The 14201-nt window shown below is 45.4% G+C and overlaps 3 protein-coding genes across 3 annotated transcripts; all 3 read right to left on the reverse strand.

Annotated features, from left to right (window-relative positions):
• Window positions 1–24: 24 nt before the first annotated feature.
• On the reverse strand, window positions 25–759 carry MYCFIDRAFT_185248 (uncharacterized protein; the record flags this gene model as incomplete). The annotated part of the gene is made up of 1 exon (XM_007923411.1): window positions 25–759. The coding sequence occupies one exon, from the start codon at window positions 757–759 to the stop codon at window positions 25–27; it is 735 nt and encodes a 244-aa protein (XP_007921602.1).
• A 1412-nt stretch (window positions 760–2171) lies between these two features.
• MYCFIDRAFT_35637 (glycoside hydrolase family 47 protein) lies at window positions 2172–3975 on the reverse strand (the record flags this gene model as incomplete). The annotated part of the gene is made up of 3 exons (XM_007921766.1): window positions 2172–3380; window positions 3430–3709; window positions 3758–3975. The coding sequence occupies 3 exons, from the start codon at window positions 3973–3975 to the stop codon at window positions 2172–2174; spliced, it is 1707 nt and encodes a 568-aa protein (XP_007919957.1).
• A 561-nt stretch (window positions 3976–4536) lies between these two features.
• MYCFIDRAFT_209867 (uncharacterized protein) lies at window positions 4537–6149 on the reverse strand. The gene is made up of 2 exons (XM_007923412.1): window positions 5084–6149; window positions 4537–5033 (listed from the first exon to the last, which is right to left on the reverse strand). The coding sequence occupies exons 1-2, from the start codon at window positions 6053–6055 to the stop codon at window positions 4821–4823; spliced, it is 1185 nt and encodes a 394-aa protein (XP_007921603.1). The 5' UTR covers window positions 6056–6149; the 3' UTR covers window positions 4537–4820.
• Window positions 6150–14201: the final 8052 nt, after the last annotated feature.

Consider the following 14201-nt stretch of genomic DNA (forward strand, 5'->3'; position numbering starts at 1 on the left):
TATGCATCCTCGTCGTCATGACTACTATCCGCTCACTGTGCTGAAACTGATGTCCTCCGGACTCATGCTGGTCATTCGATATTTGCTGATAAAGTCATCGCGGTTGATGTACCCACCACACATCCTCCGTTTGCCAGTGAAAGAGTTGCGACCATGCAAGACTCGCCAGTTGTCAAAAAGTAATGTTTGACCAGGCCTCAGCTTGAACCAGTAGACGTTTTCAGGCGCATTTAGAAGTTTGTTGAATTTTGCAGCGGCTTCGTACCATTTCTCGATTCCAGCGAAGTCTGCTGCGATACCGGCTCGATCGGCATTGTTCCACCGTACAGCTGTGAGATGACCGGCTTCCCGGTCGTGGTTGAGGACCGGGAACGCTGAGCTGGGTTGGATCGAAATGCCCTCGTTACCACTGGCGTGAGCGTACACCCCAATTGTGCTCAATGTGGTGTATGCGTCGCGATCTTCCACGAATAGCTGCACAGCTGCCCCAAAGCCATCCACTAGGGAGCTCTCGCCGCCAGTGCCTTCCGTATGAGACAGCATGTGCAACGCTTGGATTCCTGCTGGCTCAGTGAAATAGGTGTTGTCAGTATGTGGTTCCAGATATTCAGAAGTATATGCCGTGTCTTTCATGGTCAAGTCGGCCGTAAAGTCGTAGAATCCGCCGTAATGCGTATTCCGGATTGGTCCAATGGTGTCCAGGAGGGCTTGTGTGGCTTCGGGTGTGGCAGGCATGCCATCTACAATGCAGAAGCCCATAGCTCGGATTTTGTGCAGCAGTGAACTCATGCCCGCCTTTTCGCTCATAGCCGAGTAATCGACCATTGGCGGTGAGGCGGATATATCTGCTTTCCAAGTGGTGATGCTTCAATTGTGTCAGTACTATCATTGTGATCAAGTTGCGAATTATCACTCACGGTGCGAGACCAAAGCGACTCCTGGTCATTTTTGGCCCTCTCCTATTGAGTAGATAATCCACATGATACTGGCTTTGATGCCCGTCAGCAACTGGCATCGATTAGTACAACTCATAATCTGTGATCCGTGCTCGTACATGTCACTGTGACGATGCTCTTTTCTTCGCCACTAATTCTGGCGTCGTTAATATCAAAATTGATGTTGCCCTGTGGGAATCTGTGAGCGAGATGCACCCTGCCATGCCTCCAAGCAAAGTACCTCTAGGACGTTGATCTGCCGTTGCGCAGTATCCGTATTCCGACATTGCGAGCAGGAGCAGTTGTCTCTAGTCCGGTTAAGCAAGGAACACTTCTGGGTGCTTCGTGGCATCTCACCTCAACCACTGTGCAGGACTGCGTATTGTCAGCCTCAGGTAATATGTGCGATCGAGACACTGACATTTTCGTATATCGATTTTCAGCTTCATCGTGTATTTGTAGCGACGCGTCCAAGAACACCAAGGACAAGCATGACGGGTTCTCGTCAATCTGGGCAATGGGATGCTTGAGATGCTCAGCTTTGCAGACGGTGAGGCATGTTGACAGGACTCACAAAGCGAGAAGTGGGACTCAATAGGTAGTCTGGTTGAGATGTAGTCTTGTAGGCTTTGGGAGAGCCGCCGGTACGATCGAATGGCCCATCGTGGCCTAATCTACCATTCGGAGGGTCCAAGGAGGCGGCTTGCTGGCGGAAAGTGCACACACTGAAACTTCTGGCGCTTCCCTGAACACGTATGCCTTTCACCGTGCTTCGACGAATTCGCGCGTTTCTCGCGATACCAAAGCCGAGGTCCTTGCTGACCAAAGTCAGCGTTTCGCGTGACGACGAGATGGCGTTGGGGAGGACGCGTACTGGAGTGGAAGTGCACCACGAGCGGCGTGACGAAACACGGACATTGCTTAGGCTCAAGGCGTCCGCAAGGCAACGTGCACGAGGACATGTGAAAGTCGTGGCAATAATCATGCTGCTGGAAGCGTGGGACTGGGGTGGGGTGGGGCGGGGTGGGGCGGGGCGGGGCGCTGAGCTTCGATTGCAAAACAGCACGAACTCTTCATTGCTGCAGCTGCACACATTCGTATTGCTTTTCCGACTTCATTCTCGAAGGGAACGGTTAATGTATGTAAACCGCGACGTCGAAAAGCAAGAAAACGAAGGGTGGAAAGCAGGGTCGTTAAATCGTTTCAACATTAGAGCTACGCTATGTACTGTCATGCCTAGGTCTTGTAAATGCATACCGAACCAACAATAACCCTCATCATATGGCATTTCCAAACACCTGTGAGCAAAAGGTCAGCACGAGCGCAAGCGATAAAAGCATGCTCGAAAGAACTCACCTGAACAGGATGCGCCTCCGTATTGAACACGAATTGGTTCGACCCATTATAATTCACCTGCCACTCTCGGTCCGGCGAATGGATCAGGTACGAATATTTCAACACCTCTGCAAACCAGAATGACTCTTGAAAGTTCTGATTGCCGCTGCCGCCAGGCGCATTGACATCATTGATGCTAGTAAAACCAGAGCCAACGCGACAGGTAGCATTGATCGCTACAAAAGCATTCCATGCGAAATCTTGGTACTTCCTGTCTCCCGTGATACGGTAGGCGTAGTAGAAAGACTCGATCACTTCTGGCCGCAGAACGTAGTCGCCACTGAGGATGAAGAATCCAGCACGGTTGTAGAAGTCGGTCTGGTTGGTATAGTTCGTGGCAAGCAAACTAGTATTCCACGAGAACTGTTCGGGCCCGATCTTGGTCAATGTTTGCGCGTAGGTATTTTCGCAGGAGTCCACAAGCTGGAGTCCGAAGTCGATATATTTTTTCTCGTTCAGGACGAGACCTCCCAGAATGAAATTGCCGCCATCGAAGCACGCCAGATGCTCGCTGGTGTTCTGTGGCAGCCGGCCGATGAATTCCGCGAGGTATGTCAAATCTGGTCGAGAAGACGGGTGCGAGGCGAGGTATTGGATGCTGCTGTCGGCTGCAGCTACCCAGCGGTCCTTGTAATAGGAAAAGCGGTTGGCATCGTACACGAACATCTTGATGAGATATTCATAGTAGCTGTCATCGCCACCATTCCAGCCACCACTGCCGTCTACGAAAGATGCATTGGCGATTCCAACGTTTGTACCAAGGAGGCCAGGGAAGGGTTCACCCAAGCTTGGGTTTCGTGGATTCAGGAGGTATTCTTCTCCTTTCTGTGCCAGTTGACCGTACACTGGATTGCCAGTCAAATCACTAAGTCTGGTCCACTCCAGCACCAGCGTTCCGATCGTGGCGAGGCCATTGGTCTGTGATCCATCGTTGCTTCTGTTACCAACGTAAATGCCGTTGTAGGGAATTCCTGTCGGCGTATTGAACGCAAAACTGAGATTGTTGGCAAGGTTTTGAGCTTGATAAAGAAGCGTTGTCACTTTGCTTTCCTACTCCATCGTCAGCACTGGACTTCTCTGAAGCGCGAACTCAACCTACATCTTGCACCATGCTCTTTGCTGGGCCTTGCAGAAGGTCGTAGCCCGAAAGTAGACCTCCAAGATACCGAATGGTGGTCTCAAATAGCGAAACCACCTCGTTCTGGTAACTCACGCCCCAGTTGATGGTCATCACATGGTCCAGTATCTGGTTCACAATCTGCTCTTCGCCCATGATGATGGCTGTGGAAAGGGCATCGACCGCAGATGCACCCCAGCCATTTCTCGAGTTGCTAAAAGAGTTGTTGACCGGGAGCAGTTCGTCGTTCGGGAATGCGTATCTATGGCAAGTTAGGGCTCAGAGGATGCAACAGCGGAGTTCTGCTCACTTCGAGTAACCGGCCCATGAGAATTCGAATGCTTCCTTGACAGCATCTGCTCGCTGCTGAGCTTCTTGCTGCGATTCCCCAGACTGATTGTAACCACGATGTCCGCTCGTCCAACCTGGATGTCCCCAAGGTTGCTGATGTGAAGCTCCCCCTCCCCGTTGTTGAGGCGCGGCGAAGACTGCTGAAGCTGCAGCGAGCGAAAGAATGGTTGAATACATCTTGGCTGTGATCTACAAGGCGAAAGAGTGAGGCCTGTATGTTTGAGGATGCGTGGACGTCCAGACGCGAGATTGCGAGGGAAAACGCGTCTGGGCCGCACGGAGTGTATGTGAGAGGAGTAGAAGCAGTGGTCAAGTGCACAAGCAGGTACTTACTGTCATCTCATGACGCCCTTACCATAGCGCCCATCCGTACCTGCTCATCCCAGTCCCATTCTTCCTTCTTTGCATTTGTCTCCGAGTCTATTGGAGGCTCTCGGCATCCTCTGACACCAGTTGCAGCAGGTGATCGTCGTCTACTATTGAATAGGTGCAGAGCAGATGCATCGCGTGTGCGGAGGGCAGAGGGTGCAGCAGCGTCTTTCGTAGATCACTGCTGAAGTGGTGTTTCCTTCCTGCAGATAGCCGCATGATGAGTGCAACATGCACATGCGACGTGACCGCGTCGTCAGGAACAGGTTTAATGGCTTGGCAGGAAGCAAAGTGGTTGGTGGCTCGGATTGTGGAGGCTCATCTCACGAAATTGGAGTCGCAGCACTTCCGCTGCATTTCTGTTTCAATACAGTACACGGGTATTTAATAACATTAGCAAACCTTGTGAGCATCCACATCGCTACAAACACATGGTTTGTCTTGTGAGCTATTATATCTGCCATGCCAGTTATTAGTCTGCCGCTCCGCTCGAATTAGATCGATCATGAAACACAATACACATTTCACACGAGACGTGCAGGAATCAACCAAATGGATATAGCATTGCTAGGAGCCGAAGTATCCCCGTAGTCAAAAATTATTGCCGTGTACAAATTGCCAGAAACCATCCATCTACCCACGCTGCCGTACAGTCAAGGATCGAGCATGAAATCGTCGCCGTCAAGAAGACTCCTGCTCGCAACATAACTGAATCCGCCGAATGGGTTGCTCTTGTTAACAGCTGAGGTCGTTGTGAAGTCGAAGGTCTTACCAGCACGGGACATGACCGGGCTGAGTGGCAGATCAGTAAAGTCGGCGCTGAAATTCTCGGCCAACTCTGGATCAGTCACAAGAGGCTGGATTGGCTAAGAGCAACGTTAGCATGGTGGGAATCTGATGCCCAACTGTGACTTACCGCTTCAAGCTCGCGTCTTTCGAGTTTCTTCCAGTCGATTTTGCGGAAGAAGCGGTGCGACTTCAGCTCCTTGATCCCTTTCGAGGTAGTACCTCCAAGGCGCTTGTGCGGCTCCTTGCGCAGTAAACGGGTTAGAAGATCCTTGGCATCAGGCCCAAGGAAGTACGGCAGCTGCAGCTTCTGCTTCAAAATATTCTGCTGGATCTTGGCGTGGTTGTTGCCTCCAAATGGTGGACTGCCGGTGAGAAGATCAAAGCCGATCGCTCCGAGCCCCCACCAATCCACAGAGAAGTCGTAGGGTTTGCCCTCAACCACCTCAGGTGCCATGTAGTCAATCGTGCCCAGGACGCTATTGGTGCGCTCACCCTCGTCTTCCAGTGCGACCTTGGACAGGCCGAAGTCGGTCAGCAGGAGATGGCCTTCGTGATCTAGCAGACAGTTCTCGGGCTTCAAGTCGCGGTAGATCACTCGCACGTTTTGATGCAAATGCTCCAAGGCAAGCACCATCTCAGCCATGTAGAAGGACGCGACTTCCTCGCTAAACATGCGTTCCATGGCCAAGTGCGTGAAGAGCTCGCCTCCTTGTGCATATTCAAGAATCAGGTAGAGCTTTTCTTGGTCCTGGAAGGCGTAGTAGAGCTTCACTACGAAGGCATGACGATTGACTGACTCCAAGATGGTACGCTCAGTGCGAGTCTGCTCGATGAGACGCTTGTGCACGGTAAGGCTTGCCTTCTTGAATTGTTTCTGAGCGTAGAGTCGCCCAGTGGCCCGCTGCTTGACAAGGTGTACGGTTCCAAATGCGCCCTTGCCTAGACAGCGTAGCGGCTCGAAGTCGTCGGCATGCATCTTGCGATGGATAGAGGCGGTCCGCAAGCCGCCTTCGATGGCCTGCGAAGCATACAAGGGAGTGCGGGAGCCAGCATCGGAGCTGACAAAGTCTTCGCCTAATGGAACATCATATGTCTCCATCTCGGTACGGTCGCCTTCGCTCCCTACTGAAGATGGTGTCGCTGTGGCATCCGAGGCGTTAGTCAAAACTCGGGCCAAGCTGGGCTTGTCGGTGTCCAAAGCCAGAGCATCAAGGCGTTGACGAAGGGTGCTAATCCCACTTGCTGGGGTAGATGGTCGCAAAGCCGGGCTAGATGTAAGGCTTGGCAAGTCCTTGGTGGCTCCGAAGCGCGGCGTGTTCACTGTGGAGATATCAGACTCCTCGCCACCAGAAGTAACTGGTGTCTGAAAGCCTTTGATGACATTCACCGCTGGCGCTGCTGGCGGCATGCCTTTCTTCTTGTTCTTCTTCCGCTTCTTGGCTTTTTCTCGGATTGCGTCGTGATCCAGCTTCGGAATTGGAATGGGGGCGGGAGCGTGCGCTTCGCATGGCTGAACTCGCGGCGAGGCTATCTTCATGGGCGGAGAGCGCTGTACCTCGAGCACACTAGTGCTGGCATCAATGTCCATGGCGGGCATCTTGCGCCGTTCTTAGAGATCCCGCCCGCAAAGCTATTCCTGTCCACGTGCTGGAAGGTATCACTTCCTGACCTTACGCGATTTCAATCGCTTGCAGACACTCATCCGATTCAACTGACGTTGATCGGTGTATTTCTCCGGACTTGGAAGTAGATCCGTTTCAACTTGCGCAACTTGAGCGCCGAAAATTGTAGGCCTGCCGGCCAGCGCGGTTTTCGCCCACCTTCAGGAGTTCCCTACGGTGGGCTCAAGACCGATAGCCAGAGCAATGCGGCGAAGCTGGACTCAGTGCGAGACAGACCTGCGGCGGTGCCTGGGAAGGACGCGGAAAGGTCGCCAAGTGCGAAAGTGAAGACTGTAGCGGCTGGAGCGGAGTAGCCCATCGACGGTGATGTTCGGGTTGGTGGTGAATGTGTCGAAATCGTCAGGTCTGGCCCGACGACGTGAATTTCTGTGGTTTGGAGGGTGGTTGTCGTAGAATCGCAGGTAGGGAGTAGGAGGCACCGGTCGCCGCAGAGGTTGGAGGTCGGTATCTTGGCATGTTTGCTATTTTTGGCAAATGAGCCGGTTGAGGTAAGCACGTTGTGTTGTGAATCGTGCTAGGGATACAACTAATCATCGGATTGACAACTATGTAACTATACAAAGAAGGATTAGGAGCCTGCTACAGAAACTGCAGTTAATATACCTATTGTATGTCCTTCCTCTTAGTATAGGTTAGCTAATAGTATCAGCTAACTAGTATATTACCTAACTGAACTATAATACTCCCCCTTAGGTAGAGATGATATACTATTTAGATTAGACACTCTAAATCTAGGCTTAGAGCTTTACTTTATCTTCTAACTGTCTTTAGATATTAGACTATATCTGCTTTATATGCAGCTTTATATACTATGCTACTTATACGTGCTTATATTATATTGTTTGCTAATTGGTTTGCTTTAGAGTAATATCCTTAGTCGTAATTGCAGGGTTAGCAGGCGCCTATAAAAGACACTTGAACTTAACTAGATAACTTAAACTTTTATAATCTACTCTTTAGCAATCCCTAGAGCACTAGTAGCCTTTACTAGATTTCAAATTCTCACTAAGACCTTTTAAGTCTAATAGCTAGCCGAGACTTCATTATAGCGATGATTCTTTACCCTAGCCTAGGGAGTATAGCGAGTAGTATAGGTAGTAGTAGCAGCGGCGGCGGTAGTGATAATCTAAATAAGAATCGGCACCCTTCGCGTTATAATAAGCTCTAGCTTATAGAGACTAGTAAGTATTGCTGTTAGAGTTTCCCTTTTTCTAACAATTTGCTAACTAGGCGTAGTCCTTAAGGAAGTTTAGTTAACTATCGCGATTCTCTAGAGAATTATCTAGTACTTAACTAATATTAGTCCGGAGTAGACTCCGCCTTAGCTACGCAACGTTGATGTTAGGCATTTTATTACGAGCTAGGATAATACTCGGCTGTTTCTAAGTATGCCTCCGCGTCTACGTAAGGCGGCTAAGGCATTCAATTTAGGCTTAAAATCGAATGTTAACTACTTACCTGCCGCGCTTATATATACGGCTGCTACTAGACGCGTACATACTAGTAACAGCTAGTGCGGTCCTTATAAGTAGTTAAAGGGTCCGTACTTAGAGTGTATAACTCTAAGTTATCGAATTAACGGTTAGGATATCGCTTTCCTAAAGGGCGCTTATACTAACTATGCTAGCCTAAATTATTATAGTCAATGCGAGTTCTCTAGTAAGTTGAATCTAGTCTTGTACATATTTTTTGAAGCAAAAATACTAATTCTTTTGTTAGGTTACGTCTCTCGGCTACGCTCTAATACGAATCGTTAGACGCCTATAGCGCCTCTGCCGCCTCGTAATCCGGGGAGCAGAGTAGGTACTAATTAGCGTCGTCTGTATATACTAGTCCCGTCTAGCATCGATTAGAGTACTCCTTAGGGCGCCTAGGTAGTAGCAAATTTGCTGCTACAGCAGGCAAATGCTTATGCCTAGGCTGCTGCTTAGGGACGTAGTCGTAGTCTAGGTTCTAGGTTGTCTACTAGTCCTAGCTCGACTCGTGATTCTAGTAGTCCTTAGAGGGGTTTCTCTAATTACGAAGACAGTAATGCTAAGATAGGTAGCTGATTAGGGAGATTCGGTTTTTCTTCTAGTAGATAGAGAGCTGTAATGTGTGTTTTCGATTTTGAAATAGGCTAGGCAGTCTGGATTAGTAAAAGCCTTGCAGTATTAGAGAGTTTCTAACTCTTAAGGGCTGGGGTATTTCTTCCTGCTTAGTCTTAATATTATTATAAAAGAAATTTTGCAGCTTAGACTGTATAGTGTAGCTAGGCTGTTTCTAGAAATCAGAATGAAATTCAATAAGTGTATAAAGCTTGTTTTCTAATCCTACAAATAAGATTTTTCTTTCTAAAGGAGTAACTTAGGAGTTTGTCCTAGGGACGCTATATTATTAGAGAATTTTGTTTAGAGATTTAGGCTTAGTGAAACAGTCCGCTAGCTGTTTATTAGTAGTAACGAATTCGATACTAATCTTTCCCTAGGCATACTGTTCTCTGCAGTAGTAGTTCCTAAGGGAAACGTACCTCGACCTCTTAGAATTTATATAGTCCTTAATAAGGGAAATGGCTGACTGGTTGTCTACCTAGATATAAATCCTGTTGACTTCTTCCCTAGTCAGTAGTTGAAGCTTAGTTATCAAATTTCGGAGCTAGCAGATTTCTCTGTATGCTTCTATTAGAGCAATATACTCTACTTTAGTGCTAGAGAGTACGACTTCCTTCTAGAGCTGTAATCTCTATATAATTAGAGTGTTATTAAGAAGTACAAGGGCGCCTAATATTGATCTTGATAATAAAGGGTTACTAGCAAAGTCTGCGTTAGAGTATACCTAAAATTCCAAAGTTTTCTTCTTTCTAAAGATAAGTCCTTTATCAACTATGCTAGCAATGTACCTCTAGAGATATTTAGCAGCTATAATATGCTTAGGTCCGGGATTCTAAAGGAACCTAGCAAGGTGGTTGACGGTATAGCTAATATCTAGTCTAGTTTAGTTAGCTAGAAACTGCATTTCACTAATTATAGTGTTAAACAGCTAGTAGTCCTAACGGTTATAGGGGGTTATAAGAGGCTCGTAAAGCTTCTTAAGTGGATGCTTTATTGGCTTGCACTAGTCTAAGCTATGCTTCTAAAGCTTCTCTTTAGTATAGTGTGTCTAGGAGATAGTAAGGTTTCCCTCCTTATCTTCCTTTAGATAAAGGCTTAGAAATAGGTTGGACGTAACAATCTTAATTGTATACTTCTTGCGAAGACCTTTAATTAGAGCATCGATCTTTGCCTTAGAGGTTCTAAAGATTTAGAAGTTATCTATATAAAGGAGGACAAGAATACTATTACCTTACTATAGGTAACAGTTACTCTTTGTCCTAATTAGGCTAAGTTGACGAAGAGTGTCTAAAGCATTATAGTACTAGAGATTAGCAGCCTGCTTAAGGCTATACAATCCTTTTCTAATACGGATAATCTACTTTAGAGGATGCTTCTTAAACAGGTACGCGCCTTCTAAGGGTCTAATAAAAATCTCTTTATCTAGAGGGGGATTCAAGAAAGCAGTCTCGATATCAACCTGTCTTCGCTTTTAGTTTTTGTTTACTAAAAGCCTAAGGACAAGTCTAGCAGTAGCTACTCTTAGTATAGGAGCGTAGGTGTTAATATAGTTAAGACCTTGCTTCTATATAAAGCCTCTAGCTGTCCATCTTGCCTTATATTTGTTAATAGAGCCGTCTAGCAGGTATTTGATCTTAAAAACCCATTTTCCTATTAGAGGTGTTCTGCCTTTTAGTAGGGATTCGGCTAGAATCTACTCGATTATACTAGACTTTTTAAGAGACCTTATCTCTTTTGTAACGGCTTTTCTCTATTTATCCTAGTTAGGCCTTTTTAGGGCTTCAGCTAGGGTTGTTAGGTTAGCTAGCTTCTAAGCATCTTTTATAGCAGTAGCTATAGCAATCTTAGTAATCTTGCTATAGTTATGCTTAGCTACGGCTCTGCTAGACCTAAGTCGTACTTCGGCTTAAGGAGGGTTTAGCTAAGGTAGGTTAGGAGCCCTCTTTCTCTTGCTAGTAGTCTTAGGGACTTAGAAGGGAGTAATTGGGGTGTCTTCTAGTTTAGTAGTATCTGTTTCTTAAGTGTGCTGATTTTTCTTAGGAGCAGCTTCCTACTAGGCAGCTAGTAGTTCCGGTTAGTAATTTTAGAGTGTTAGCTTATTAGCTATAGGTATTAGCTAAGGTAGTGTTCCTTGCTTAAGTGTACCTTGCTCCCCCTAAGCTATAAGGGAGTCTTCCTAATCTTCCTAATTATAAGCCTACTAAGGCTAAGGGATGCTATCTCTAAATAGCTCCCCCTAAGGTTCTAAAGAGTGCTAAGGTGTTTGGTTATTACTAGGGAATAGTGCTAGGATTCCTAACTCAAATGAAAGGTTAGACTAGGTTTCAAGTACCTAAATAGTCTCCTAAGGGACAGCTAGTCTCAAATACTCCCCCTAAGCTTAAAGGGTACTTAGAAGCTTAGTGAAATTGTCTTTATAGACAAAGTCCTCGTTAAAGGTAACGTATAGAGAGAATCTGATATTATGCTACTATACGCTATCCTTCTAGTGCGGGTTCTAAAGCAGATAGTTTGTTGATGAATTTTCTTAGAATCTAATAAACTAGTAAACGAAAGCTCTTAGTGCAAATTTCTAGGAGTTAAGTCGTTTAACCCCGGATTCGAGGTATTTGAATACCTTATAGCCAAATCGTCTCGTCTTAGACAGGTTAATGTCTATACTACCGATATTCAAGTCTGATTCGAAAGCCTTAAGTGGAACTTCCTTAGTTCTTAAGTTTACTAGTCTGTTAGTTAGGTAAATCGAATATATTACTACAAAGCACTAGCAGTATATTAGTAGGCTAGAGTCAATTATTATTGCTCTTGCCTTAAGTAGAATCGTCTTGTTTAACGACTCTGCAATGCTATTCTGCTCCGGTATATATAGTATAGATATATCCTATCTAATGCTAACTTCCTCTATAAAATGTACTAGATCGTTGTTAGTAAACTCTCCCCCGCTATTACTAAAGATAATCTTAGGGATTTTGTTGTATTGCCTCTTGATTCTAGCTATCCAGTTAGTTAGCTTATTACTACTTGTTACCTTGTCTTTGTTTCGAAGTAACAGACCCTACCTAAGCCTAGTTTTAGCATTAGTTAGGATTATAATGTACCTGTTTCTAAACAGATTAAATAGTTGTACGCTAACAAGGTTAATATAGACTTCGTTAAGGGCTTTTTCTAGTCTAGTTCTATATTCTCTTAATACAACTCTTTAAGCTCTCGAGAGCTTGTAGGTCTTATAGTGCTCGAGTTTAGATATATCAACTTCTTCTAGGCCTAGAATAGCTTCTTTAGTAGCTGTTAGGATCTTGTTGCCGACGTAGCTAAGTCTCTAATGCTATCTTAATGTGTCCGCTCGTAGTCTAGCGATAGCTAGGGCTAATAGCTGCCCTTTCTAACTCGATTCTAAGTTTGGTTTTAAAGCTAAGCCTAGCATTTTGACTTTAGCATCTTTAAGGGTAAGTACTCCTTATACTTCCTCAACCTTTCTAATTAGCTTGCCTTTAAGCATTAAAGTGCCTAAAGGTCTATCTAAGTAAATGCTATATTTCTTCTAAAGACGCTCTACTAAGATTAGGTTGCAATCTGAGTTCGGGGAGTAGAGGACGTCTGTTAGAGTGATTAGGGTTTTCTTTCCTTTATAGATTAGGAAGATGTTAATAGTTCCTGATCGTAATATACTTAATTTTCCTACTGCTTAGGAGAACTGAACAGGCTTAGTTAGGTACTTGAGATCGCTAAACTAGCTCTTGTTCCCTATAATGTACAGTAATATACCTGTATCCTAAACTTTTGTATTAGCTATTAGGTTCTTAGAGCTTGCTATAGCTAGTCCCGGCTTTGCAATAGCTCCCCTAATCAGGCCCCTACTAAGGCCGTCTAGCTGATAGTCTCCCTTATCTTCCGAGTTAGAGGAGGAGTCTAATTTATCTTTATTATTGTTAATAGCACTACTAGATTTGCCCTTTCCTTTGCCTTTACCCTTCTTACCTTTGTCTTTGTCTTTGCTCTTATCTTTCTTTCCCTAACTAGGTAGTGCTATATTAGGGTATTGCTTGTAGCACTTAGCGTTAGTGTGTTTGTGCTTATACTAAGTGCACTGGTCGTCATTATTGCTAATAGCCCCTCTAACAAGCTTTAAGCCGCTAGATAACTGTCTAGGAGGCTTTTCTCTCCTTAGGGACGTTATTATTACTTTAAGGGAGGAGTCCTTAGCTTTAGGCTTATTGTTATGCTTCTAGGATCTAAGCTATTCGTAACTAGAAAGGCCCTAAATAAACAGCATCCTAACAAGTATATTAGGCATCTTAATGTCTAATGACTTTATAGGCGCTTCTGTTGTTATAACTAAGCTAGCAAATTATTCTGTCGATGTTTAGAATCTGTTGAACTACTGCTAAAAAGATTCGTAGTACTGCTAGGTATTCGGATTAGTAAGGGGCATTCTAATATACCTAATGAGTTTAATAGTATTAAATATGTCTACGGTTATAATAGGCTTATATAGAGCCTTAATATAGTCGTATATATCCTTAGCTGACTTAGGTATATCACCGAAGTCTAGTCTAAGAGCAGGGTCGAGTCTAGTAATAAGTATACCTAGGGCTTGGATGTCTTTCTTTTTCCAGTCCCTAAATATGTCTCTATACTGCTAATCGGCTAAGTCCCCTATAAATATGCTCTTTAGAGGTGGTTTTATTTCATTAGCCTAGTCAAGTCTATAGAATACTATACTAACTAGGTCCTTTTCTAGAAGGGCCGCCTAGAATATAAGCTTCTAGTCTTGGAAGTTAATCCCCTTCCTAAGAACCTGATTCTCCTTTGCTGTCTTTGTCTAATTAGTATCTATCGTTCCTAGCTGCCTTTTAGTATAGTGCTAGGCAGGGCTTATAAGGGACACTTGCTAGGTTTTAGTCCGAACTAGAGCTCTTAACTAGGTACCTAATAGGTCTAGATAGCTAGCTCTATTTAGTAGACTCTAGAAACAGTTCTTTTATAGTTGAACTGGACAGGTAAGCGTATACGCCGGGCTTATAACCTATTATAAATCGTGCTAGGGATGCAACTAATCATCGGATTGACAACTATATAACTATACAAAGAAGGATCAGGAGCCTGCTACAGAAACTGCAGTTAATATACCCATTATGTGTCCTTCCTCTTAGCATAGGTCAGCTAATGGTATCAGCTGACCAGCATATCACCTAACTAAACCACAACACGTTGACGGACAATAATAATGCCTTGAGCAGAGAGGCCAAAGGTTCTGCCCTGATTATCAGTCTTGCACTGTAAGGACGCGGCATATGTCGAAGGGCTCAGAGATGCGGACCTCACAACATAAAAATGACTAACGGTATAGGCCCACGCAGCCATGCGGTCTTTGGTCTGCGATTCTGAGCTGTTATACAGAGAGCCACAAGGCGAAGCACGCGCGTATAGAGCGGAGACGCCTCAGGATCTTCAAAAGGACAAAGATGCCACG

Source organism: Pseudocercospora fijiensis, assembly GCF_000340215.1.
Source record: "Pseudocercospora fijiensis CIRAD86 unplaced genomic scaffold MYCFIscaffold_1, whole genome shotgun sequence".
Lineage (NCBI taxonomy): Eukaryota > Fungi > Ascomycota > Dothideomycetes > Mycosphaerellales > Mycosphaerellaceae > Pseudocercospora > Pseudocercospora fijiensis.

Bases quoted from the DNA above. Each gene is read 5' to 3' on its own strand.
- MYCFIDRAFT_209867 (XM_007923412.1), bottom strand. From the start codon at position 6,055: ATGGAGACATATGATGTTCCATTAGGCGAAGACTTTGTCAGCTCCGAT. The intron at 5,034-5,083 runs GTAAGTCACAGT...CGTTGCTCTTAG, and splicing joins AAAGACGCGAGCTTGAAGCG to CCAATCCAGCCTCTTGTGAC.